This window comes from Triticum dicoccoides, chromosome 4B, assembly GCF_002162155.2.
Source record: "Triticum dicoccoides isolate Atlit2015 ecotype Zavitan chromosome 4B, WEW_v2.0, whole genome shotgun sequence".
Taxonomy (NCBI): domain Eukaryota; kingdom Viridiplantae; phylum Streptophyta; class Magnoliopsida; order Poales; family Poaceae; genus Triticum; species Triticum dicoccoides.
The window spans coordinates 432,840,403-432,868,011 of NC_041387.1; the positions used below are offsets into that span (position 1 = coordinate 432,840,403).

At 46.8% G+C, this 27,609-nt stretch overlaps 1 protein-coding gene across 1 annotated transcript; it reads right to left on the reverse strand.

Moving 5' to 3' along the window:
* Positions 1-3,509: 3,509 nt before the first annotated feature.
* On the reverse strand, positions 3,510-11,573 carry LOC119290708 (serine/threonine protein kinase OSK4). Its single transcript, XM_037569339.1, has 11 exons — positions 11,421-11,573; positions 7,987-8,175; positions 7,517-7,701; positions 6,776-6,958; positions 6,552-6,683; positions 6,220-6,405; positions 5,109-5,198; positions 4,953-5,036; positions 4,728-4,868; positions 4,420-4,650; positions 3,510-3,886 (listed from the first exon to the last, which is right to left on the reverse strand). Exons 2-11 carry the CDS (start codon positions 8,168-8,170, stop codon positions 3,773-3,775), a joined length of 1,530 nt encoding a protein of 509 aa, XP_037425236.1. The 5' UTR covers positions 8,171-8,175; positions 11,421-11,573; the 3' UTR covers positions 3,510-3,772.
* Between the last annotated feature and the right edge of the window lie 16,036 nt (positions 11,574-27,609).

Genomic DNA, 27,609 nt, shown 5'->3' on the forward strand with positions numbered 1-27,609 from the left:
CGGATATCCAGGGGAAGGAGTTCAATCGCCCATTTTGCCGCTCGACCAGTTGCATCTCTGTTGTGCGGAATCTCTAACAACGGGGCATCGCTGACGACTGTGATGGTATGGTCAGAGAAGTAGTGAGCAACTTTCTTCGTGGTCATATAGATCCCATATACAAGCTTCTGATAATGAGGGTATCTTTGCTTTGACGGGGTCAGAACTTGAGAAATATAATATACTAGGCGCTGAACTTTAAAGGCTTTTCCTTCTTCTTCCCGCTCGACCGTAAGTACTGTACTGACAACTTGTCCTATGGCTGTAATGTAAATCAGCAAAGGCTCTTTGCTGATCAGGGCAGCAAGCACCGGCTGGGTGGAAAGCAGGGCTTTTAGCTCTGCAAACGCTGCATCAGCTTCAGGAGTCCACTCGAACTTGTCTGACTTCTTCATCAGTCGGTAAAGAGGCAATGCCTTTTCACCGTGACGAGAGATGAATCGACTTAAAGCGGCCAAGCAACCAGTAAGCTTCTGAACATCGTGCACACGCACGGGTCTTTTCATTCGGAGTATAGTGCCCACTTTCTCTGGATTTGCGTCGATTCCTCGTTCGGAAATGAGAAAACCAAGTAATTTTTCACCCGGAACTCCGAATGTGCACTTTGATGGATTAAGCTTGATATCATACCTCCTGAGGTTGGCAAATGTTTTAGCAAGGTCAGTCAACAGGTCGGAACCTTTTCGTGACTTGACCACAATATCATCCATGTACGCTTCCACATTTCGACTGATTTGAGTGAGCAAACACTTCTGAATCATCCTCATGAACATGGCTCCGGCATTTTCGAGGCCGAATGGCATGGTGACATAATAGAAGCACCCGAATGGGGTGATGAAAGCTGTTTTGATCTCATCGGGTCCATACAGACGGATCTGATGGTACCCGGAATAGGCGTCTAAGAAAGACAATCGCTCACATCCCGTAGTCGATTCGACTATTTGATCGATGCGGGGGAGAGGAAAATGATCTTTTGGGCAGGCCCGATTGATATGTTTAAAGTCAATGCACATGCAAAGTGACTTGTCCTTCTTGGGGACCATGACAACATCGGCGAGCCACTCGGAGTGGTAAATCTCTCGGATAAACTCTGCTGCTAAGAGCCGAGCCACCTCTTCGCCAATGGCTTTCCTTTTCTGGACAGCAGACCGCCATAGATGTTCCTTGACAGGTTTCGCCTTTGAATCGACTCACAGACGGTGCTTAGCTAGCCCCCTGGGCACACCTGGCATGTCAGAAGGTTTCCATGCAAAGATGTCCCAGTTCTCACGGAGGAACTGGATGAGAGCTTCTTCCTATTTGGGGTCGAGTGTTGTGGAGATATTAGTTGGAGCAGCGTTGGGGTCGGTCGGGTGGATGTGAACTAGCTTTGTCTCACCAGACGATTGAAACACCGATTCTGTAGCAGGCTTCTTAGCTCGCAACAAATCACTTGGGTCTGCATTTTTCTGGTGTTCCTGCCACTCTTCTGCTACCATCTGAGCATTGACGATCTTTGAGCCTTTCTGAAAGCACTCTTCCGCCTTCTTGCGATTACCAGTAACAGTGATCACACCTTTGGGGCCAGGCATCTTTAATTTGAGGTACACGTAACATGGTCGAGCCATAAAACATGCGTAAGCTGGCCTACCCAAAATAGCGTGATAGGCACTCTGGAAATCCACAACCTCAAATGTCAACTTTTCCTTGCGGAAATGTTTGGAATCTCCGAAAACCACATCAAGAGCAATCTGGCCGAGTGACGCAGCCTTCTTGCCAGGAATGACTCCATAGAAACTCATGTTGCTGGTACTGAGTCTGGACATCGGAATGCCCATCCCTTTTAGCGTCTCTGCATACAGTATATTCAAGCACTTTAGTCAGTCGAGTGCCTTCGACGACTGGGTCGACCACCAGAGCTTGCCTCTTAGGGGTGGCTATGTGTGTCGGGTGATCGGACTGGTCGAAGGTGATGGCAATCTGAGACCATTTCAGATAATTGGGAGTCTCCGGAGCAACCAGATTCACTTCTCGGTTGATAACTTTCAATCGACTTTTGCTCTCAACATCAGCAAAAATCACCAGAGTGGAATTCACCTGGGGATATTCCTCATCGCTATCCCCCTTATCCTCAATTTTGTCCGACTTATTTTCCTTATCTTTGGGCTGTTTCCCTTGGAATTGCGGTATCAAGAGCCGACACTGTCGAGTGGTATGCTTCGGGTAAATGAAGTTACCCTCCTCATCTTTCTTCGTGTGGATGTGGCATGGAAAATCCATCACGTCATTTCCCTCCTTGTCTTTCACCTTCTTAGGGTTCCAAGGTCCTTTGGCTTCCCTTTAAACTTTCCTTGAGTCACAGCCAAGGCTTCTCCAGGAGCAGCTGGCTCGGCTTTCCGCTTCTGCTTCCGACTGGAGTTTCCTCCCCCGGTTTCATGAGTGGTTGGCTTGTACTTGCCACTCCGGAGTCGATCCTCTTCTTCACCATTGGCATATTTGGTGGCAATTTCCATCATTCGACTCAATGTCATGTCTCCGGTCCGACCAAATTTCAAACTTAACTCCTTGTTCTTAACGCCTTCCTTGAAGGCACATACTGCCTGGTGATCAGATACATTCTCCACCGTATGGTGCAACATGATCCACCTATGGATGTAGTCCCTCAGAGTCTCATTCGACTTTTGCACACAAACTTGCATCTTTGTCAACCCTACTGGTCGCTTGCAAGTTCCTTCAAATGTTCTGACAAACACTCGGGCAAGATCTTCCCAAGTGTAAATACTGCTAGGTGCCAACTGATTCAGCCATGCTCTGGCCAAGCCCTCCAACATAAGAGGTAGGTGTTTCATGGCTACCTCATCATTGCCGCCGCCAATCTGAACAGCCACTCGGTAGTCTTCAAGCCAAGTATCGGGCTTGGACTCGCCGGTGAACTTACTGACTCCAGTCGCCAACCTGAAATTTGGAGGAATCACCGCGGCCCTGATGGCTCTGCTAAAACACTCTGGTCCTGAGACGTGAACTCTGCTGCTGGTGGGCACATCTCTGTCATGGCCTTCTCGGTGAGCTCTGTTCCGATCGACCAAACCTTGAACGATGATGGATCTCGCATCAAAGCCTGGTTCTCTGGGGTCGACTGGAACCCTTTGCCCAACACTGTACTGGCGTATGTCATCTTGCTGTCGAGGGGCGTACGACCCACCTCTTGGTGGTGGAGTGGGCACTTGACGCCGATCATCGCGATCGAATCGGTCATCATACTGATCACGCCGACCTCCACGTCCCTCACGCCTCGGGGGCAATCTAGGGCTATGGGCCGACTGGACTGTATTCGCAGCGATGGATCTGCTGTGAATCCTGTTCCGCGACTGTGATACGGCTGAATTTTGATCTCCTGCTACCCGGAGCAAATCTCTGATCTGCATCAAGCCTCTGCCAGAATCAGAAAACGGTTCACAAAAATTCAAAAAAAAAAAACTTCACCAAGCCTATTTACCATATAAGTCTTATTTATAACAACCACTTAACCTTTTGGTGCTTCACACAGGACTAGTCACCCAAACAACACGGTTCGCTGTCAGGGACTGGGTAAAACGAAGATGAAACACACCGCCTATTTACACACCCATCACTTATTCATCGCTGACAGTCATATGTTTCACTATTCATCACTCAACCAGAACAGGCACCAACTTATTCATCGCTGACAGTCATATGTCTTACTATTCATCACTCAACCAGAACAGGCACCATACTATAGAACCCTAAGGTTGGTAAGGAAGGCCGCGCAAAAATCCAGGAAGAGGAGCTGAGGTCCAGTAACTCTCTGCATATCTAGCAGGTACTTGTCATCCTTGGTCTTGTAAAGCTGAAGAAAAAACAAATACATAAATTCAGAGGCAAATAGAGAGCATATACAGCACCATGCCGGCGAACTGTAACATCTGAAGTATACAGGCAGTAACGAATAATATCACACTAGGTTAACGATAGATGTATGACCAACCAATACTGTGCAGCACTAAAACTTGTGAAGTTCGTTTTATCAATATGGAAACAGCAGATACATGCTGATGCAGGATATACTGGTTACAAAGCAGACACATGCAGACAATACTTTGTACTCCCTCCGTCCGGAAATACTTGTCATCAAACTGAATAAAAGGGGATGTATCTAGATGTATTTTAGTTATAGATACATCTCTTTTTATCCATTTTGATGACAAGTATTTTCGGACGAAGGGAGTAACAATTACGAAGCGAATATATTGGCCAGCCTTTGGTTCAGAAAAAACGTTATTTTATCTAGTGATCCGACTGCGAAGGTGACATTGAGTAGAAAATCCATATTTCTGTTATTGCAAAAGGAATACAGTAGTATTAGAAGGTGAGATTGCACACCTGGATTTCAAACTTGATCACGGCAGGTAGCCTCCCATTAGCATCGCCGTTATCCATGATGGTAGAGTCATCAACAAAGCTGTGGTTGGCATCTAACATATCACTGACCTGAGGGAACCCAGGGCACCACCTGCATTTCATGTTGTAGTGTCCATTCTTCTTCCAGCAGACATTTAATTCTTGAAGTGCCTTTAGAACCTCGATCATTATCTCACGAGGTTGAGCTCGAGACTGGTGGATAAGTGATGCATTAGCTTAACAGCTGAATGTGCAAAACAAAGCAAAGTAAAGTGGATAATGTGCAAGACCTGGAGCCCAAGAGCCCATTTTCTTTCAACGGGATAATATGGCCGCAAGCCACTGCCTTGAGAATCATTGCTTGCTGGAAGATACTGCCTGGTACTTGGGCTTGCTGATTCCGATGAAGTAAACTGATTAAAACTCCTACCCTGGAGAACCATCCATTCAGAAAGTTAATAGTGCTTAAACCTTATGAATTAAACAAGTCACAGATGATGCAAATGTGAACTAACCATTGATTGTAGATAGTCAGCCCCCAAATAGCCACTAGTGGCCCGGAACCGATTGTCCAAGAGTAAGTAATATGCAACAGTTGCCTGGAAACATTGTCTAAAGTCAATTATGAAATAACTGAATGGAATGAAGCACTGACTTTTGTTTGCATATACCTCATTTTGCAGCCTATTGCACAATGATTCACACACATGGTCTTTATCATATCCTAGGTTGACAATCTCTTTAAGTGTATCTTCATCAATCTTCAGAAATGAACATAGAGCAAATCAGCATACATTGACGTAGAAATAGCATTTTAAAGCTTGCTAGTAAAATATATTTTTTATAAATAAAAGCGGCATTGCAAGGAGACTTAACGTACTAGGTGCTACCTTTTCATCTCGTTGGGATAGATTACTAGTAGTAAGGAATTACTCCCTTCACTTCATATTATTACATGATGTTTAACTTTCATAATCTTTCCCCTTCTCATAAATCTTTGAGCCACAGCTGCTGGATAGTTTTGTTGTTTGACTAGTTTTTTCCCAAGTAACCAGCAGGAGCAGTGCCTTTCACTTAAGCAGTATAGTTTTTTTTTACAATTATGTACATGGCCAAGAGGACGGCATGTGGACTACTCGCAAATAAAAGGTTAGAAGAGCTATGAAGGTGGATATCTGAGAACGGAGCATCGCTCTGTTGGCAAGGCATGCGGTATCCAGCCAGCCCACCCGCGTCCGAATCTCGACTCAACAGGGTGTCAAGGTTGTTTCTTGTATTAAAAATACCACCAAGGGCTAGTCCTAACTGATCTTGTTTTAGAGAACCGAGCAGTGCTCGGTTGGCTAGAGCACAGGCCCGTGAGCTCGTCCACTAGAGTTCGAGGGGCAGCCTCCGCATGATGCCTCATTTCTACCTAACAAAGTACCGTCAAGGGAGGAAAACTTCCCGCTTTAACCACGTTTATGAAGGTGGATATCCACTTGAAAAGTTGCCTACTCAGACTCTCGGCATTCTCTTCTTAATACGAAATGACCATGCACTTTGGTGCATGTTTGAGAAAAAAGAATCTTTGAGCCACAACTTGACCATATATTTCTATAATATTGTGTTTGCAAATATTATATGAAGATTATGCCCATAAAAGATAACATTTCATGACAAAAGTATCGATGTTACTTTTCCTATGATCCATCCAAGATCCTGTATATATTAGTCGATAAAGGTTGAGAAGTTTTACTGTGCACATAAGATAGTCACTTGAAATGTGAAATAGATGGGTACCATTTTGGCTTGCTGCGCCGTGTCTGGTGGAGGCACTGCCAGGTAGCGAGGAAGGCGATTCTGAAACCATGGGTGTTCTCGAATTTCACGAATTGTGATTCTCTTCATAGGATCAACAACAAGCATTCTTGGGATCAAATCCCTTGCAAGAGCAGATAAATGACTTGGAAGGATATAGATGCCTCCCTGGAACACCAAACAAGGGGGCATCAAATCTCCAGATAAAAAATGAATGCTAAAGTTCAACTAATCTACATGACCGTTTTTTGATTTTCAGAACAAAAGGTATACACTTGTCAGGTCCAACTTAATCTACATGTGTTCTGTCTCACCTTTATCTTTTTGAACAGTTTGGGAATATTGTCATCATCAAATGGAAGAGTGCCACAAAGAAGAGCATAAAGTATCACCCCACAGCTCCAAACATCAACCTCAGGTCCAGCGTATAATTTACCTGAGATAACCTGCACAGAAACACTCACTAAGCTATTAACGCAAACAATGCGTGTCAGGAAGCACAAGGATAAAGACTCAAGTAAGACAAATTAGTGAATACCTCTGGTGCAGCATAGTTTGGACTCCCGCAGCTAGTCTTCAGAAAATGGCCATCATGCATGACATTACTTAACCCAAAGTCGGCAAGTTTCACATTATATTTGGAATCAAGTAACAGGTTTTCTGGCTTTAGATCACGATGAGCAACCATGTTTCTGTGGCAGTATTCAACACCAGATATAATCTGTGCAAGAAAATTTAAATAAAAAAAGTATTGAGACAAAACCTGAATATGCATCCAGTGATCAGAAAGAATCCTTCAAATTACATATTCGCCTACAGAAGGATATACCATCTCTTTATGTTTTAAAGCACAATTTGATTTAAGTACCGAGACTAAGACAATCAAGGCATAGAGAAGAAGATGCCATTTAAACAAAAAATGATTTAACTAGTGATACTAAGATAACCAAGGCATCAAAAGAACAAGACACCAGAGTGATACTAAAACAATAGACGCATCACGAAGACGTTAACTTTTTGATCAGTTCAACCCAAACGACAAAGCAATCACCTTGGAAAGCTTTCAACTCAATGTAGTACAGGTCATGAGCTAAAAATTAGATGAATGCAAACTGAGCAAATTGATCAGGATTTGCAGAGTCAGCACGTGAGGAATGTGGACACTGGACAATTGCCCAGCATATCCATACATTTCACGATCAAAATAAGAAGCTCAGCAAAGTTCGTATTGTTATGCCCAAAAAATGTGTTCCTACATGCCAAGAGCAGAAAAGGGAACCTGCTGGAAGATTCGACGAGCCTCATCTTCCTGTAACCGCCCTTTCTCAACAATGCAGTCGAATAGCTCACCATACTTGCAATATTCCATCACAACAAATATATCTGTAGGTGTGTAAATGACCTCATAAAGCCGGATGATATGAGGGTGAATGAACAACCTCAATATCTTGATCTCTCTCTTTGCTGGAAACAAGATATGAGAAAACAATAGAAGTAAAGCATTAGACATTCAGCCTGTGAAGAAATTCAAGCTGCAAATTTTACTAATTCACAGCAACAACACAAGGTGAACTTTCTTCTTTACGGAAGCCGGATGTATCCTAGACTAATGTACTTTATCTCTGACTAACTGATTAACTGGGAATGAGGAACACACTCACAAATCTGACCAACACTGGAAGCCAATAACTAGAAATCTTGAGCAAGCAAAGCCGAATGTATCCTAGACTAATGTACAAGGAGGCATACCTTTCTCTTCCATTTCCATAGTTCTCATTTGACGACGGTTCAGAATCTTTATAGCAACTTTGTGCCCTGTATGCTTATGCTCTGCAATCCTCACTTTTCCAAATGTGCCGATACCTAATGTTCTGCCCACATTGTAGTTCTTTAACGCTTCAGAATGCCCGCCTCCTCTAGTGTTCCCTTCCATTTTCACTATGTCAAAAAACAAGAGAAACGATATATGTGATTCAGCAAACAGTTTTATAGTTCAAACATATATGCACATTAGGCTAAAATTGAAACATTTCTAATCAGATTCCCTCTTCTAAGAGACCTTGAGCGTGACATGAGTAGGCTGGCCAAAACTATCACTGTGGACATGAGTGGCGAGGGCAAGTGCGGTTCAAAGGTCAACGAAATGGGTGAAGTTCCCTTCTCATATAGGGACAGACACATATTCAGTCGCTGAAGTGTGGTTCAGTAAGATGAGCAGCAACCAACAATGTCTAGTAGCGAGTAGGATCATAATTTTTTTTCTCGAATACGCACAAACATGCCGTTACATTTTGGATTACAATGCTTTGCACCCCACCTCCACCACCACCCTCACCTATAAAGTGGACTACTCGCTCTGGACCCACCTTGTCAATGCCCCAAAGAAGGGGTCCAAATCTCCTTTTTTTTTTGAAAGAGGGTCCAAATCTCCTATTAATAGGCCCGCCTGCCTCCATACTTGACCCTCGGTGATCATCCTACTTATGACATGACATATCGATTTTTTTTTCGAAAACGGGGTTTACCCCGGCCTCTGCATAATATATTTCCATAAAAAAGCTTGCATCTGCATGCGCAGCACGAACTGAGTAGGGGCTTGTTTGGATTACCGTTCTTCCTTTTAAATACACTTGTAAAGAATACACGTCTCTGCCCGCCGTTTCGCTTCCGTCCAGAAATGGCTCAGCGGCCGGTAAGATACACGAGTAAGTTAAACACCTCCGTATTGAATTACACCGATTCCAAGCACGGCCTAGAGGCCTTTCCTGATATGCATCAGGTCTGGATAGCAAACAATCATCATGTTGGTACTTTGGATGCCCCTGGTGCGAAGAGAGAGACCACACATGGAATCCCAGTGGGTTAACATGCAAAGTTTTCTTAAAATAGGATATGTTGGGTGAACATGCAACTGCGAGAGACATACTACAAGGAATGCAGTCATCCAGCAACTGAGCTGAAAAAACGGCAGAGATCAATAAATGGGAGGTTCTAGTGGGTATAGTACAACATAAATCTGTAGCGGTGCACATTAATAATAGCAGCGCTCTGCGCCGGCGCGCCGGCCCAATTTTTCGGCCGGTCAGCCCAGATCCGTCCGATTTGCACGCGCGCAACCGTCAGATCTCTCCTCCTCCTCCCCCGCACCCCATCTTCAACCTCCCGCACGGAAGAAAGGGAGAGGAAGGACCGAAGGAGGGCGCCGCCCCCGCACACGCTGCCCCCCTCGCCTCGCCTCGCCACCTCATCTCCTCTCACCGCCGGTTGTCCCTCGTCGCCGACCCCCGCCGTCGGTCGCCGACGAGCTCCGTCATGGTCGGATACCCGCCAAGCTCTTGGCCAAGCGGTTGAAGCTCCCCGCCCCACGGTTGTAGCATCTGATGCGCCACCGCCACCCCGTCCATCCTTGCCGTCGAGCTCGTCGCAGGGTGCACGCTGCAGGCACCGCAGTCGTCTTCTTTCCTAAGTAAGCCAATTCCACATGTCGCCGTTGTAGCAAAACAGCCCGACGTTTGTAGCTTTTTAGAATCCCCGATGTAGCAAAAAAACAAGCGACTCCACTTCGCCCTGTACCACTCCCTTGATGTAGCAAAACAAATCGCAGGTTCTAGCTTCTATAGATGCTGATTCCAGCAATTCTGCTTGCTGGTTGAAACCTTTTTGTGCTGCCCCTTCCAGCAAAAACGATGACGACTACCCAGCTGCTCTCAACTGTCGCAACAAATACCGTGATTGGTTCCAGCAAAAAAAATCGATGGTTCCAGCAAAAAATCAGAAGGGGTGGTAGCAAAAATCAAAGACATTAGTAACAAATTTTTTGAGTGGTTCCAGCAAAAAAATGGATCGAAGCAAAATTAAAAAAATCGATCGAAGCAAAATAGAATCATGCCTCGTTCACAAAAAAAGAGCTCCCGTGCCTGCAGCACATCGATGCGCCGTTCATGGATGTAGCAAAACAAAGCGTTAGTCGTAGCAAAAAAGCACGACGGAGATGCAGCAAGACATTGTCGTCTCCGTGTCATCGCGGGTCGCGACTCCGCTATGTCGCATGTAGCAAATTTTCTCGCCGGTGGTAGCAAAATTAAAATACGGTGGTAGCAAAAAATGCTCTTGTCCAGCAAATCAAAAAAATGATAGTAGCAAAAAATATGTCTGGTTGCAGCAAAAAAAGACACTGGTTCCAGCACAACAGAAAAGGAAGGAGTTGTAGCAAAACGGGGGGCACGCCCATCGGTGATCTCCTGTTTTTTGGCGGCTGTGGAGGTGCTCGCAGCAACGGGGGGCCTGGAGTTGTTCTGCAGTGAAAAAGCTCACAGAACGTTGTGCGGATTCCATGGCTGATGTGTGTGAGAGAGAGAGAGACAGAGGGAAGGAGGCGAGTTTGAGGGGACGAAGTGTGCTCCGGAAGAGATAAGGATTGAGAGGTCAAAGCGATGTGCGGGTCCATACTAATAAAACGTGCGCGTGGGGAAGCCGCACGATCCCACTTAATCGGGCGTCGCGCGTGAGACCGGCCGAACGCTTCGGCCGGCGCTCCGGCCCCAAACATTTATACCTTAATAATACTCCAATGAAATTAGGCCAACCATGAATCTACTAGTACTACAGTACTGCGCACACAATAATTACACGGAATCGTGTTGGTATCAGTATCAGAATCAGAATCAGAATCCGTGACTCTCCAGTGGTATCTTTTTGCCCTGGCAGTAAATTTGGGGAAAGTGAGATCGGCCGACCGATCAAGCAATAAACCAACCAACCGATCGGTCAATAATCAAGGTTTACCTTCCAGTAGGACGTGAATGTTGGTCCGGGCGGATCTGCGGTAAAGATCTCCGTTGGAGGGGAGAAACGAACAGGAAGAAGACTACTGCTGATTATGAGCCGCGCCCACCCGAAATTGCGACAAGCAGCACAGAAACTAAATTCCCCACTTCAACGGCGCAGCCAAAAGCCCAAAACCGTGGATTCACCTCGCCGTCCTCGCCAAACGGGCAAGCAGCACTCCCCCAGAATCAGAATTAGGAGCACGCGCAAACCACCCCAGCTCCCTACCAAGCCGCCAGGCCGGCGAGCTACTACTACCCAACCAAGCAACGACGGCGCAGAAACAGCAGACCCCGCCGAGAATTGCAGCCGAGAGAGAGCGTAAATCTACGAGATCAGCTGGGCGATTCCCTCACCTGGCCGAATCCCGCGGTCAACCGCTCGAATGGGTGGGGAGGCGACGAGAGCGGCCAGTGGAGGAGGCCTCGAGGGAGAGCAGGAGAGGTTTTGGGGGCGGTTGGTCCTTTTCTTCTCCGGGGGTGGGAGGGAGGGAGGGAGACTTTAGGCGAGAGCCGCTAGCTTAAGCTTAGTTTAAGGCGAGCCGAGCCAGCGGGGGCGGCGTAACCGGGGAAAGATGAGCATCAGCATCAGCATCGCGCTTGCGTGTCGGCTCCCTCCCGCGCCCGCCGCTTGCTTCTCCTCCCCTGTCGTTTCCCCACGTCAGTTTTTCCTCCCCTCCGCTCTCGTGCTTCGTCGTCGCCTCGCGGAAAGGAAATTGGTTCGTCACCTCACCTCAACGTCCTCCGTCGCATGTAGTAGGATGGATTGATTTGGTGACGAGGCGCTGATGCGGTGCGGCGTTGGAGCCGTGCAACGTTGTTGCGTGGTGCGCGAAGAGGACGTTAGATCGGGTGCGCACGCTAGGCTCTTCTCCCTCGCCCGACTTTGTTTGCTTCGATGATTGTATATTAACCTGTCGCCATCCTGGTAGCACGTGTTTCCTGCTTACTTTCGGGTGCCACCGGCGAGCTATCGGTCTCTATCCTATGCTTAGCGACGGCGAACGGCGTGGCCCTCGCCGGCTTGAGCACGCTCGTTTTCTTATTCGCGCATAGGAGCCGGTCGACCGGCCCAATTTTCCATCGGCCGCCGTGCCAGCGTTGGATCCAGACGCCGTTGACCGTTAAATTTGGAAAGAAAGAAAAGGATAATCCTCTTTCCCTATCTCGATCGCTCGCGCACGACCCCCGCGACCTCCCACCACCTACACTTACAGCACGGTGCGTGCTCGCCGGTGTTGTTGACGGCGCCGCTCGTCAGATGCAACACATGTACCCGCTGGTCCGCCATAGGCAGCAAATTGCGGTGCCGTTCCAGCAAATCGAGCCGCCGGTGCAGCTTTCGCCGTGAGCTGTTGATGTGGCCGGTCGTTGTGGTAGCACCCGGTGGCACCGCTCCAGCATGTGATGTCGTGCACGCATCATCCGAGAGACACCATGGTAGCATCCAGTGAACACGGTTCCAGCATTTGGTGGCCGCAGATGTAGCACCTGGAACTCGCCGTGGTAGCATCTGGTGATCACGGTTCCAGCAATCCAGCAAAAAAACTCACAACTTCCTGAATTTTCTACTGACGTCGTCCACTGCACGGATCACAACATCACCATGCTGATTGTAGCACTTGTTGTCACCGGTCGCGACCGTCCACATCCATGGTTGTAGCAGTCGCCAGCAGTGGATGTCGTTGCCGCGCACTGAACGTAGCACGACTGCATGCCGGTTGTAGCGCCTCCGCGCGTCAGGCCCAGCTCCGCACATATGTGGTTGCAGCACCGCTGTTCCCTGGCTCCAACGGAGCCGATTCCAGCACATGTGCCTGTTGGTTCCAACACGACCGGTCGTCGGTTGTAGAACCGCGACACCGGTGGCAGCACACAACATCCACCATCGTGCGACGAGGCCGTGGTTGCAGCCACAAATGAGCGGCTAACACCGGCTCGCCGGCCTCGACGAGGAGGAGATTGGGGTGAGCACCCTTGAAATTTCGTGAGGGGTGGCCCAAGGAGGTGCTGTAACACACGGAGAAAGGGGCCGCAACTCGTCAGCGTGAGAACGATGAAGGGGGGGGGTTGAGATCCATCGGAGTTCATCTTCTTTGTAGAAAAGAGAGAGGGAGAGAGGTGTGAGGGAGATGAGCAGCGAGAGAGACAAGCAAAGGAGATAAGGTTAGCCAGCGGTGTGTGGGGCCACCAAGTAGTGGACGTTGCGTGACGCGACCAACCCAACATTGGGCCAGCCTCCGGGAGGGAAATGTTCCCCTTTCTTATCTACTGTTGAACCAGCTAATAGGTAATTTTCGATGGTGCTGGCAAAGATGAGGTTCGAAAGAGTTGTTAAACAAGTACACAATTTTCCCTTAAAAAAACAGACTTTCATCTTTATAATGGCGGGGAAGAAGAAGAGACCTATCGTCGTTGTAAATGCAATGTTTCTATTTTCATTCTAATGCTTTAGGAGTTAAATTCTAAGTGGGAGCAAGTCCTACGTTAGCCGGCAAAGCCTGCTCCTCAAATTATAATTTCCATTTTTAATACTTGAAAGAAATACCACGACTTCAAAGAAGAGGAGACTTATCTTCACTAACTGCAGTGTATCTATTTTTTATTTTACAAGTTAAAGTGTAAATAGAATCGGGACTTCCGCTAGACCGCAAAGCCCGCTCCTAAGATGTATTTGTTGTTTGTAGTACACAACGTGTTATGACTTGGAATAAGAAGATGACCATCCTCATGGTAATTGTATTGTTTCTATTTTGATACTTCAGGATTAAAAGTGTAGGTGGGTGCGGGTCTTTCGCTAGCCCGCAAAACCTGCTCCCTAAACTATATAGTTGCCATTTGAATTACCTAAAATTAAAGAACCATAAAGTGTTATGGTTGAGAAGAAGAGACATTTCATCTCAGTAACAATAGTGTTTTTATTTACATACTTTATGAGTAAAAGTGCGAATGGGACTTCTGCTAATCCACAAAGCCCGCTCCCCATAACGGAGACATTATTTGTGTTGCATTAAAGAAGTAACACGTTTTAGACAATGAGACATCTTCATGCTAGCTGAAATGTTTCTATTTTTGTACTTTAGAAGTCAGAGTGTAAGTGAGTGTGAGTCCTCCACTAGTTCACAAACTAGATATTTCATGATTGAAAAAAGAAGAGACTTGTCTTCACAGTAAATGTAATTTCCTATTTGTGTACATTAGGAGTTATAGTGTAAGTGTGTGTGGGTCTTGCACTAGTAAGCAAAATATGCTCCTTTTTAATGTAGTTACCGTGTGTATTGCACTAAAGAAGTATATGTTTCGGGGTGGAGAGGAAGAGACTTGCCTTCACAGTAAATGTGTTGTTTCCATTTTATTACTTTAGGAGTGAGAGTGTAAGTGTGTGTGGGGATTTCCCTAGTTCGAAAACCTGCTCATTGGAATGTAGTTACTATCTGTATTGCACTACATAAGTATATGTTTCAGGGTTGAGAGGAAGAAGAGACTTATCTTCACAGTAAATGTGAGGTTTCCATTTTTGTACTTTAGAAGTCAAAAAGGTAACTCGGTGCGGGTCTTTCTTTAGTTCGCAGAGCCCACCCTCATAATGTAGTTGTTGTTTGTATTGCACTACAAAAGTACATGTTTCATGATTGAGAAGAAGCGACTTGTCATCATGGTAAATGTAGTGTTTCTATAGCCCTAATAAGACAGTATGAGAAAAATAATAATTACTTTGATGGTCAACGGACTGTTAGGTTCAATGATATATATTGAGAACCTTGATTTGATAGAGATAGCTCTTCATTTTGATAGTTCGAGTGGGCTAATAATTTAGAAACTCCAACTTACGATAATTGGATCGTGTTTTGGTGACTGTTGAATGGGAGCAGAAATGTCCTTTGGTGATGGTGTGTGCACTTCACAGTAGTATCTCTAACCATAGACCACTCCTTCGAGACTCCACTAAGCTTGCTCATCTAGAGAACAAGGTCACCTTTTCTTTTGAAATGTCTTGGTTCGAAAGGGAAAGTTTTCTCCATATGGTGACTCAAGAGTGTTTTAATGAAAATCGAGGAGATATTGGAACTGAGAAGTCACAATTCAAAAACATCATCTTAGAAAATTACTTAGGGCTTGGGCTAAGAATTTGAGTTGTGTGTATAAGAAACACAAAGACTAACTACTTGCATTAGTTAACATGTTAGATATTAAAGTAGAATATCGTTCGCTTACTGCCGCGGATTAGGCTACTAAGCGTGAGGTGGATGATTTCTTGGCTAAACTAATGTGTGAGGAACAAATAAAATGGGCTCAATGTGCTAAAGTGAAATATGTACTAGAGGGGATGATATCAAAAAGGTTTTCCATTTGACTGCATATGAAAAGCATTGAAACAGATAATTTTCACAAGGATACGAAAAACATACATTGCAAATTATTTGCAAAAAGCATTAATTATTATATGTGTCCTTTTTGGTAAGGATTTACAAAAACATACATTTCCATCTATAATTGTTTTAGTTGTTATTGTTGGTAAGCGTTATGTGTAGCGCCCACCTGAAATTCTCACAAGCAGCACAGAAACTAACACTACCTTTGCCACTTGCCCCGAAAGACCGGAGGTAAACCATGATGCATTCAACTCGCTCTCCTTGCCAAATAGGCACGTAACACTCCCCATAATTAGGAACCACCCCTGATCCCTACCAAGCCGCTCACCGAGCGAGCTACTACTACCCAAGTAAGGAAGCAAGCAACAATGATGCATAAACATGAGACACCAATGAGAATTGGAACAAATAGAAAGCGTAAATCGACAAGATCAGCATGAAGATTCAATTACCTGGCCAAATCCCGCATTCAACCACACGGATGTGGTCTGGAGATGACGACATCACCTAGTGGAGGATCCCTCAAGAGAGGGTGTAGTTTGGGGGTCGGTTGGTCCTTCTCCAGGAGTGGGAGGGAGGGATGGTTTAGGCAAGAGCTGCTTACTTTAAGGCGAGCGACTGGGGGTGGCGTAACTCACGAAAGGTGAGAATCGGCATCGCGCTTATGTGTTGGCTCCCTCCCACGCCACTTGCTGAGTTTTTGCTCGCCTCTCGAATCCCATTCGGCTCCTTCTAGCTTTTCCCTCTTTTTATTTCTCCTCCTCTGTTGACCCCCCTCCCTCCCGATCAGTTTTGCTATCCTTTTGTTTCCGCTCTAGTGTTTCGTCATCGCTTTGCAAAAGGAGATTGGTTAGCCACCGTCTTCTATTGCATGTATTGATTTGTTGGTGACGTGGCACTCAGCGTGCGGCGTTGGACCCGTGGAACATTGTTACGTGCATGAAGAGGACGTTACATTTGCTCTACACCTTAGGATGTTTTCCCTCCCTCTGAATTTTTTTGTTTTAATTGTGACTTGTCACGATCCTGGTAGCACATGTTTTTCTGCTTTATCTTTTGCGTGGCATCGATGCTATCTGTTCCTATCCCATGCTTGGCGGCGTCGACACAACGTAGGCCACGCCGACTTGAACATATTCATTTTATCATTTGCTATTGAACGAACCAATACTACCTGATGTGGTGTTTTTCTCGAGGACGGGGCCGACAAAGGTGAGGTTCGGAGGCACTGTTAAAGAAGTTCACAGTTTTCCCCGAGAAAAATGCTTACTAATGGTTGGGAAGAAGAGACCTATAAGCGGGTTGTACTCCTAAATTTTAAGTGGGTCCGGGTCTTGCGCTAGCCCGGTCCTCAAAATATAATTGTTGTACTTAAGACTTTAAACAAATGCCACGTCTTAGAAGAAGAGACATGCCTTCACAGTAACTGCAGTGTGTCGGTTTTGTACTTTAGAAGTTAAAGTGTAAATGGACGCTGGTCTTTGATACACTTCCAACATATCTATAATTTATAAAATATTCATGATATATTTACATCAACTATATATGGTTTTTGTGCACTTTTATATTATTTTTATGGACTAACATATTAATTTAGTGCCTAGTGCATGTTCCTATTTCTTGCATATATTTTTTTGTTCCACGAAAATATCATAACAAACAAAGTCCAAACGCGATAAGAATTTACGATGATTTTTTAGAACATTAGAGACCCTCGAAACTTCGGGGGAAGCTAGACCAGAAGACCCACGAGGTGGCCACAAGATCACATGGCTTGACCTCCCCCTAGGGCGTGTGGGTTGAGCTTGAGGGCCCTTCGTAACTCCTTTTGGCCTGATTCCAACGCTGAATATTCTTATAAATTGAGAAACCCCCGAAAAGTAACCTAGAACTTTTACTCCTCCACCGCAAGCCTATATTCCAAAGCGATCTCATCTAGAGGCCTTTTACAGTTCCTCGCCGGAGGGGGAATCCATCATGGAGGCCATCTTCATCGTCCTTGCTACCTCCATGGTGATGCGTGAGTAGTTCATCCTCGGGGTTGTAGGTTTGTACCAGCAGCTATGTGTTTGATCTCTCTCTCCCTCTCTCTCTCTCTCGTGTTCTTGATTTGGCATGATCTTAATGTTCCATGAGCTTTTTAAATATAGTTGGATCGTATAATGTTCTTCCCCTCAATCTTATTTGTTGTGAATCGAGTCTTGCTCTTTGAGGTTTCTTTGTTATCGGATCGAACACTTTGGATTTGAGATCACTTGATGCATGTCTCACTCGTAGATTCCCGTGGTGACATTGGGGCAATCTAGGTGACATAAGAGTTGATTGATGCGTATCATATGGTGTTGTTGTAATATAATCTCTAGGGCTAATATTGGCACTTTGGGGTGGTTCAATAGATTGATTGGAAACACAACAATGAGGTGGTCTACTAACTACGCGATTTCATAATACTTCTCGGTTAGGAATAGAAACTATGGAGTGATTCTTCGCAACACTTGAGGGATTATCATATAATTCAGTTATGTTAGTAACATTGAGAGATTGAACTATTTAAAGTATGAACCCTAGGCATTGTTTCTAACCATTGAGACATTGTTTTACTCGTTTTGGAAATGTTGTTTGTATTGCATTAAAGCACTAACATGTTTTAGATGATGAGACATATCTTCATGGTAACAGAAATGTTTCTATTTTTGTACTATGGATGTTAGAGTGTCAGTGAGTGCGGGTCTTCCACAAGTTCACAAAGTAGATATTTCATGATTGAAAAAAGAAGAGACTTGTCTTCAAAGTAAATGCAGTTTCCTCTTTGTGTACTCTAGGAGTCATAGTGTAAGTGAGCACGGGTCTTGCGCTAGTCTGCAAAATCTGCTACTTGTAATGTAGTTACCGTGTGTATTGCACTAAAGAAGTATATGTTTTGGGGTGGAGAGGAAGAAGAGACTTATCTTCACACTAAATGTGTTGTTTCCATTTTATTACTTTAGGAGTGAGAGTGTATGTGCGTGTGGGTTTTCGCTAGTTCGCAAAACTTGGTCCTTGGAATGTAGTTACTGTCTATATTGCACTAAAGAAGTATACAACCCTAGGTTGGGAGGAAGGAGACTTATCTTCATAGTAAATGTGTTGTTTCAATTTTCGTAGCTTAGAAGTCAAAGTGTAACTCGGTGCGGGTGAGGGAGTCCCGGATTAAGGGGTCCTCGGACAGCCGGACTATATACTTTGGCCGGACTGTTGGACTATGAAGATACAAGATTGAAGACTTCGTCCCGTGTCCGGATGGGACTCTCCTTTGCGTGGAAGGCAAGCTTGACAATTCGGATATGTAGATCTCCTTCTCCGTAACCGACTCTGTGTAACCCTAGCCCCTTCCGGTGTCTATATAAACCGGAGGGTTTAGTCTGTAGGACAACAACAATCATAATCATAGGCTAGCTTCTAGGGTTTAGCCTCTACGATCTCGTGGTAGATCAACTCTTGTAATACTCATATCATCAAGATCAATCAAGCAGGAAGTAGGGTATTACCTCCATCGAGAGGGCCCGAACCTAGGTAAAACATCCTGTCCCCTGCCTCCTGTTACCATTAGCCTTAGACGCACAGTTCGGGACCCCCTACCCGAGATCCACCGGTTTTGACACCGACATTGGTGCTTTCATTGAGAGTTCCACTGTGCCGTCCCGATAAGGCTTGATGGCTCGCCTCATTATCAAGGATAACATTACCTCCGGAGGATCCTTGGCTGTAGGCCAAACTCTCTGGCTGGGAGATTTTGTCATGGCCGCCCGTTCGGCCGTCGTGCCGACGATGACATCGCAGGTCATCAAAAACAACCTCCGCGTCAGCTCGGAATTCACTGAGCAGATGGATCCAATGGAGCTCTCCTCCTTGAACGAGCTCTTGGATTGCATCACTGCCCTGGGGGTCTCAAAGGATTATGATCGGATCGGGCTTAAACCCGACCTAAGGGAGATTAACTCTCCGCCGGTCACCCATCAGATAGCGGTGGTGGAGGAACAAAACGACAATTCTTCCTCTATTTTGAGGACGAACTATGTATGGATTCCCGAGCTCTCTGAGCCGGATACCCGTTTACGGGAGAGCGTGGCCCAGGCTTCAAACTTAGAACCGGACAGCGGGCCACAAACATTGGGCAATATCTTGGAGCCCGAGCTGCCAAGCTCAGGAGCTCCTTCGCCCCTGGGTTCCAGATTGGGTCAGGATGTGGACTTAATTTCACCCACCCACCCAGATGCAAGCGATCTTTCCAATATCAGACAAGAGCCCCAAGAGACAGTACACCACTTCTGGGCCAGATTCCTCCTTGTAATGTGCAAGGTTAAGGACTGTCACGAGGAAGACGCAATCTCATTATTTTGCAAAAAATGCACGGACAAGGGAATTCTCAATGCCATAAGTCACCGTGACATAGCACACTTTGCCGACCTGGCGGCCATAGTACAGAAGTATTGCGCGATGGAACGCGCCTGTAACACCCACGATGCGGCTATATCTCCCACGTGTCGAAGCACGACTTAGAGGCATAACCGCATTGTGGTTTTGTCGCAAGAAGGGTCATCTTCACACAATCCCATGTAATGAACAAGACTGGGATAAAGAGTTGGCTTACAATCGCCACTTCACACAATACATAACTAAGATCATACATCATTCAAAATACACTCATAGACCGGCTACGGTTAAATCCAAATGAAAAGAAGACAACCCCCAATGCTAGATCCCCGATCGTCCCGACTGGGCTCCGCTACTGATCATTTGGAAACGAAACATAGTAACACCAAGGTCTTCGCTGAGCTCCCATCTGAGCTCGGTTGCATCATCTGCACTGGTATCATCGGACCTGCAACTGTTGTGCTAGTATCTGGTGAGTCACGAGGACTCAGCAATCTCAAAACCGCGAGATCAAGACTATTTAAGCTTATGGGTAGGAAGTGGTAATGAGGTGGAGTAGCAGCAAGCACTAAGAATATATGGTGGCTAACATACGCAAATAAGAGCGAGAAGAGAAGCAACGGAACGGTCGAGAAGCTAGAAGTGATCAAGAAGTGATCCTGAAACTACTTATGTTCATACATAACCCAAACTGTGTTCACTTCCCGGACTCCGCCGAGAAGAGACCATCACGGCTACACACGCTGTTGATGCATTTTAGAGAGGTCAAGTGTCAAGTTATCTACAACCGGACATTAACAAATTCCCATCTGCCTCATAACCGCGAGCACGGCTTTCGAAAGATAATATACCCTGCAGGGGTGTCCCAACTTAGCCCATCATAAGCTCTCACGGTCAACGAAGGATATTCCTTCTCCCAGGAAGACCCGATCAGACTCGGAATCCCAGTTTACAAGACATTTCGACAATGGTAAAACAAGACCAGCAAAGCCGCCCGATGTGCCGACAAATCCCGATAGGAGCTGCACATATCTCGTTCTCAGGGCACAATGGATAGGTCAGCCTACGAGTAAAACCAGCCCTCGAGTTGCCCTGTGGTGGCCCCACAGTCTGCCCGTTTCGGACCAACACTCGAAGGAGCACTATCCCGGGGGGGGGGGGTTAAAATAAAGATGACCCTTGAGTCTGCAGAACCCAAGGGAAAAAGGCTTAGGTGGCAAATGTTAAAACCAAGGTTGGGCCTTGCTGGAGGAGTTTTATTCAAAGCGAACTGTCAAGGGGGTCCCATAAATCACCCAACCATGTAAGGAACGCAAAATCAAGGAACATAACACCGGTATGACGGAAACTAGGGCGGCAAGAGTGGAACAAAACACCAGGCATAAGGCCGAGCCTTCCATCCTTTACCAAGTATATAGATGCATTAGTTAAATAAGAGATATTGTGATATCCCAACATAATCCTGTCCACCATGAAGCAATCTTCAACTTCACCTGCAACTAACAATGCTATAAGAGAGGCTGAGCAAAGCGGTAACATAGCCAAACAATGGTTTGCTAGGAAGGGTGAAAAGGTTAGAGGCTGACATGGCAACTTGGGAGGCATGGTAAACAAATGATAGGTAGCGCCGCATAGCGATAGAACGAAGCAACTAGCAAGCAAAGATAGAAGTGATATTGAGGGTAATGGTCATCTTGCCTGTATTCCGCAAGGAAGAAGAACGAGCCCATGAAGAAGACAAATGGACGTAGTCGAACAAATCCTCACAACTCCGGAACGAAACCGAATCTAACGAGAGAAGCAAACCGGAAAGAAGCAAACAACATGGTAAACAAACATCACATAAACATGGCATGATGCACAATCAAGTATGATGCATGTCCGGTTTAAAGAGGCATGGCATGGCAAAGTGCAACAAACAATACTACAAGTTAACTGGAGCTCAATATGCAACGAGTTGCATATTGACAAAACAACACATCAATTATTTAGTTCTCTCTCGGTTATGTACCCAACAATATTAAATGTTATTAAACATCACAAGAGGTGAAGCATAAGTAAACTAACTATTTAGGCAAGTTTAAATGAGGCCGGAACAACAAACAACAATTTCGGTAAATCCCCACATGTCAATTAGCAATTTTTAAGCAAACAACAATTTTAAGCATTTAAAAGTTGTTATCATGATGCGGATGACATATGCAAGTTTTATGCAATTTTATGAAAATGTTGACATGAGCATGTTATGAAGCATTTGGCCGCCATGGCGGAACGAAAAGGGTGCCACGACAACGAATCCAAAAATGATGCCACAGCAACAAATCGGTTCCGATAGCTCACGGAGATACCGGTGCAAAAGGTAGTGAGCGTGAGCGAGTGATGCAAGGATGGTGGGGTGCTCCCGAATTCCGGGTTCCCATGGGACGGTGGCATGGCAAAAGAGGGGCATCGCAAGGACACTTCGATCACGGTGCAAAACTCGAGCATCTCATACAACCAAGCATGCATTCGTTCACGGGCGATCGTCATCTCGGGATTATACCTTTGAAGCGTGCATTTCGAAGCGGTTCGGGTTCGGTATGATGTAGAGGAAGTAGTCGTTCCCGTAGCGGTCGTAGGGGAAGTAGTCATACACGATCCGTAGATGTTCGGGGTCGTAGTGAGGAACTTGACGTCCACGGGGTCTTCAAGGGTCAATGGTAGTGGTACACACGTCATCGGGGTACTTGTCGGATCCGAGGTACTTGGCGAAAAGTATGCCGACGGTAGTGGAAGTAGTGGTACACGACGACGGTAGTGGTTCACGTTGATGGTAGTCGAACTTGGTGATCCGAAGGGGTACTTGGCGGATGACGATCGTAGTGGTACTTGGGGAAAACTCCCGGAGATGATGCTTGGCGGTCCTGGTGTGGTCTTGGCGTCCATGTAATCGATCTTGCCGGCCTTGATGGTCCAACACAAAACAACACAAGGGCCTCGGTATGCCAGCATCAAGGAGGCGATGGTGGTGGTCAACGGCAGGAGATGGTCAGCAGCTTGAGCGGAGGCAGGCCGGCAGGGCGCTGGCTGGGCCTTGCAGCAGAAGCAGCTCACGCATACGGCTGCGCGGCCGCTCGGTCAATGCTGGAGGCCAGCGAGGCAGAGGAGGTCTTGCCGGACCTGCACCTGCCGCTGATGATGGCAGCACATGAGAGCTTGGGGTCGGCCCTGGCATCAACTTGGCCAGGGAGAAGGCGGAGGGGCTTGGAGCAGCGGGGACGGCTTGCGGAAGCTCCGGCGAGGGCACCGGTGGTCGCGGATGGGCGAAGCGATGACGAGGAGGTCGGGGATGCAGAAGACGGTGATGAGAGGCGAGCGACGCGGGGTCGCCGGATGGCGCAGGGACGAAGCAGCAAGAGGAGGCGCTCGGGGACGGCTCGGGCTCCAGGAGCTCAGGCGCGGTGCGGCAAGGGACAGGAGGAGACGATGGGGATCGGGCACTGGCTGGTCGTTGACGAGGGCGACGGGGAGGTCTTGGTGGCGCGGCACCAAGGGCGGCGAGGAGGTGGTCGGGCGTGGGGGTCTCACGGTGGAGGCGGCTAGGGGATCGGGCGCAGGAAGCTCCTCTCCCTGGCTCGATGCGTGCGTGTGAGTGGCGGCGCTAGCAGGGGAACGAGGGAGAGGGGGTCGAGCGACTGGGGATAAGAGGAGATCGGGCAGGCCTCTCGGGCTGGCTAGGTCAGGCCGCAGGTGGGCCTTAAGCGGGCTTCCTCCATGCACTGCTCCCCTCTCTCTTGATATACTCCTTACAGAAAAAAATAGAGAGAGACCAAAAAGAATCAAGAGAAGAGGCCATGGAGGAGAATACAATGGCGGGATATTTTGTAAGGCTTTATGGAATGTTTCCAACCCAACAAAAAATGGTTCTAGCAAAATAGGCGAAGTTAAACCCAAAATTATTTAACTTGCGCCAAAGGGGTTTGAATGGAGTCTAGGATTTAGGAGTGTCCAAAAATGTTGAGATTTTTGGTGGAGCTCCAGAAAATGATGAAAGAAATTATGGGCAAGGTTGGAGACCAAGAATTGAGATAACAACGGCATGGGATATTTTGCAAGTGGGTTATGGTTAATTCCAAATAAATGGAATAATTTTATTATAGCTCCCTAATATTGGGATGATATGTTATAAAGAGAAGTCACCCTTCCCTCGATTTAAATGGATCAAAAAAATCCATACAATTTATTTGAAAGAGTTATAAAATTAATGATATGATGGCATGATGACATGATGCAATGCAAGAGATGACAAGATGAAATGCAACAAGCAAAAATAAAACACACGGTGAAACTCGGAATAGCTGGAAGTCTTCTGGAGCGTCGGTCTTGGGGCGTTACAGTGCCTGGCGGACCCAAACAAAATTCTAGGATCCTCCGGCCCTAACTAAACCCCTCGTCCGAACTAAAAGGGTGCACTTTCACAAGTCACCCAATAGAATTACAAAGAAGCCAAAGCCCTCTATAGGGCATGGAATCATACTGGAGGGATGGCTCAATAGGCCATGCAAAATTCATAGCACACCGGACACCATACCAACACACAGCCTTAGAGCATGTTGGATACTTCGGCAGGTGGCCAAGAGCGGCGAGGACCTTCTCATCAACAATACCGCAGTGCACCATCCCGCAGAAAATAACAATACAGTACTGACCGTCTTCGAGACTTTCACCTCAAACAACAGGTGCAAGCGAGCATTCCGCAGCCTCGCCGAAATCTGCCACGTCGCAGCAATAAACCCGTGGAACGACACGGCCATAACCTTCAACGCCAGTGACGAACCTCAATTCCGAACAGTCCGAGCACCAACCGCTCTAGTCCTTAGTCCAATAGTGGACGGACTCCGGCTTACTAAAGTGCTGATGGACGGCGGCAGCGGATTAAGCCTCATCTATGAGGAAACTCTTAACAAGATGGAAATAGATAAGAGCCGCATTGAGCAAAGCAGCATGACCTTCAGGGGAATCATCCCTAGTCGGGAGGCACGATGCGCAGGGAAAATCACATTGGATGTGGTATTCGGCACACGGAGAATTATAGGTCCGAAGAAATCACATTCCAAGTGGCCCCGTTTAGCAGTGGATACCACGCCCTTTTGGGGCGAGATGCATTCACAAGCTTCCAAGCTATACCGCATTACAGGTACATGAAACTCAAGATGCCGGGGCCCAATGGGATCATCACTCTAGCCAGTGATCCGGACATAGCACTCCGTGCTGAAAATAAAACTGCCGCACTAGCCCTGGAGGCATTATCCGAAGCCCTCGCGGCCGAAGAGTTAACTGCGCTGCGTTCCGCAGTGGACAGGGACGACGTGATACTCGACAAACGACCCAAGTCCACCTCTTTCAAACCAGCAGACGAAATAGTCAAATTCCAGGTCCACTCAACGGACCCTACAAAAACATCATCAATTGGGACACAGCTGAACCCCACAATAGACGTTGCACTACGAGAGTTCCTGCGCGAGAATTGGGACATTTTCGCCTGGCATCCTTCAGACATGCCAGGTATCCCACGCAGGCTGGCCGAACATAGCCTAAACATATTAAAGGGATACAAGCCAGTCAAACAGACTCTTCGGCGCTTTTCAGAGCCCAAACGACAAGCCATGGGAGAGGAGCTAGCCAAGCTACTTGAGGCCGGTTTCATCAGAGAAATAAAACATCCGGACTGGCTAGCAAACCTGGTCATGGTACCAAAGAAGTACAAATCCTGGCGCCTATGTGTCGATTTCAAAGACCTTAATAAGGCTTGCCCTAAGGATCCCTTCCCCCTCCCCCGCATCGATCAAATTATTGACGCTACCGCAGGACACGATTCATTGTGTTTACTTGACGCATACTACGGATACCATCAAATCAAGATGGAGGAGTCCGAGCAAGCCGCAACGACATTTATCACTCCATACAGTCCCTTCTGTTTTAACACCATGCCTTTCGGGCTCAAAAATGCCGGTGCAACCTATCAACGCATGATCCAGACATGCCTGGAAACTCAAATCGGCAAAACAGTGGAGGCTTACGTAGATGATGTGGTCATTAAAACCAGACATGTCGAATCATTAATAGACGACTTGAGGCTTACGTTCGACAATCTCCGAACATACGACATCAAGCTCAACCCAGAGAAATGCGTTTTCGGCGTACCAGCCGAAAAACTCTTGGGCTATATTGTCTCTAATAGAGGAATCGAAGCAAATCCGGCTAAAATCTGAGCTCTGTCACAGTTGGCTACCCCAACAGACCTCAAGCAAATCCAGAAATTATCTGGATGTGTGGCCGCCCTAAGCCGCTTTATCTCCCGATTAGGAGAAAAGGCGCTACCTCTTTATCGCCTTCTTCGACACATCGAACACTTCGAGTGGATGGATTCGGCTACGGCAGGGCTAGAGGAAATAAATCCCTCTTGGCCACCAATCCAATTCTGGCAGTGCCAAATGTCGGCGAACCCATGTTGCTATACATAGCTGCAACGCACCAGGTTGTAAGCGTAGTGCTCATCGTCGAACGAGAGACAAATGGACATAAATTCCCATTACAAAAGCCGGTATACTACGTATTCACCGTACTCACTCCATGCAAGTCACGGTACCCACATTATCAAAAGATAGCATACTCGGTCTTCATGGCATCCCGAAAACTACGACACTACTTCCAAGAGTGTTCAATCATGGTGGCCTCCAAAGTACCACTCAATGACATAATAAATAACCGCGATGCCACGTGCCGGATTGCAAAATGGGCTATCGAGCTCCTCCCGTTCGACATAACATACAAACCACGGCGGGCCATTAAGTCACAAGTACTGGCTAACTTTGTCGCCGAATGGACAGAAGTCGAACTCCCTAAAGAATACGGCGCGTACTCCAATTGGATCATGCACTTTGACGGCTCTAAAATGCTAGCTGGTCTAGGGGCTGGTGTCGTCCTGACGTCCCCCACAGGAGATACAGTCCAATACGTACTCCAAATACTTTACACATATTCCAATAATGTAGCAGAGTATGAGGCTCTGTTGCACGGTCTTTGAATGGCTGTCTCCATGGGCATTCAACATCTTGAAGTACGCGGGGTTTCAAATCTCGCAATATCTCAATAAATGGAGACTTTGACGCCAAGGACCCGAAAATGGCGGCTTACCGTAATGCCGTTCTCAAAATGTCAGTTCGATTCGAGGGGCTCAAATTCCACCATGTGGTTCGAGAAAACAATCAAGCGGCGGATATCCTTGCCCGCATCAGTGCTAAACGTGACCCCGTCCCACCAAATATCTTTTTGGAAAGGCTGTTCAAGCCATCTGTGGTATGGGAAGGGGAGTCCGGCAATACTAATCCGGATCTGCACACAACCCCAGATCCCGAACAATCTGACATAATCGGAGGCTCCGCCACCGAAATCACACCTTCGGCCCACATAATCATGGAGGTCATCGCCCCGTGGACAGAACCCTTCCTAGCTTACTTAAATAGGCAGGAACTCCCGGAGGACCAAAATGAGGCACGCTGCATTGTGCGGCGCTCTAAAGCCTACAAAGTCCACGAGGGAGAGCTTTATAAGAAAAGCATAACTGGAGTACTCCAAAGGTGCATCTCCGAAGAAGAAGGGCAACAGCTCTTGGCTGAAATTCATGCCGCAGCTCGGGCGCTCGTAAGCAAGGCTTTCCGTACAAGTTTCTACTGGCCGACACCCCGGGCAGACGCACAAGACCTTGTCCAACACTGTGT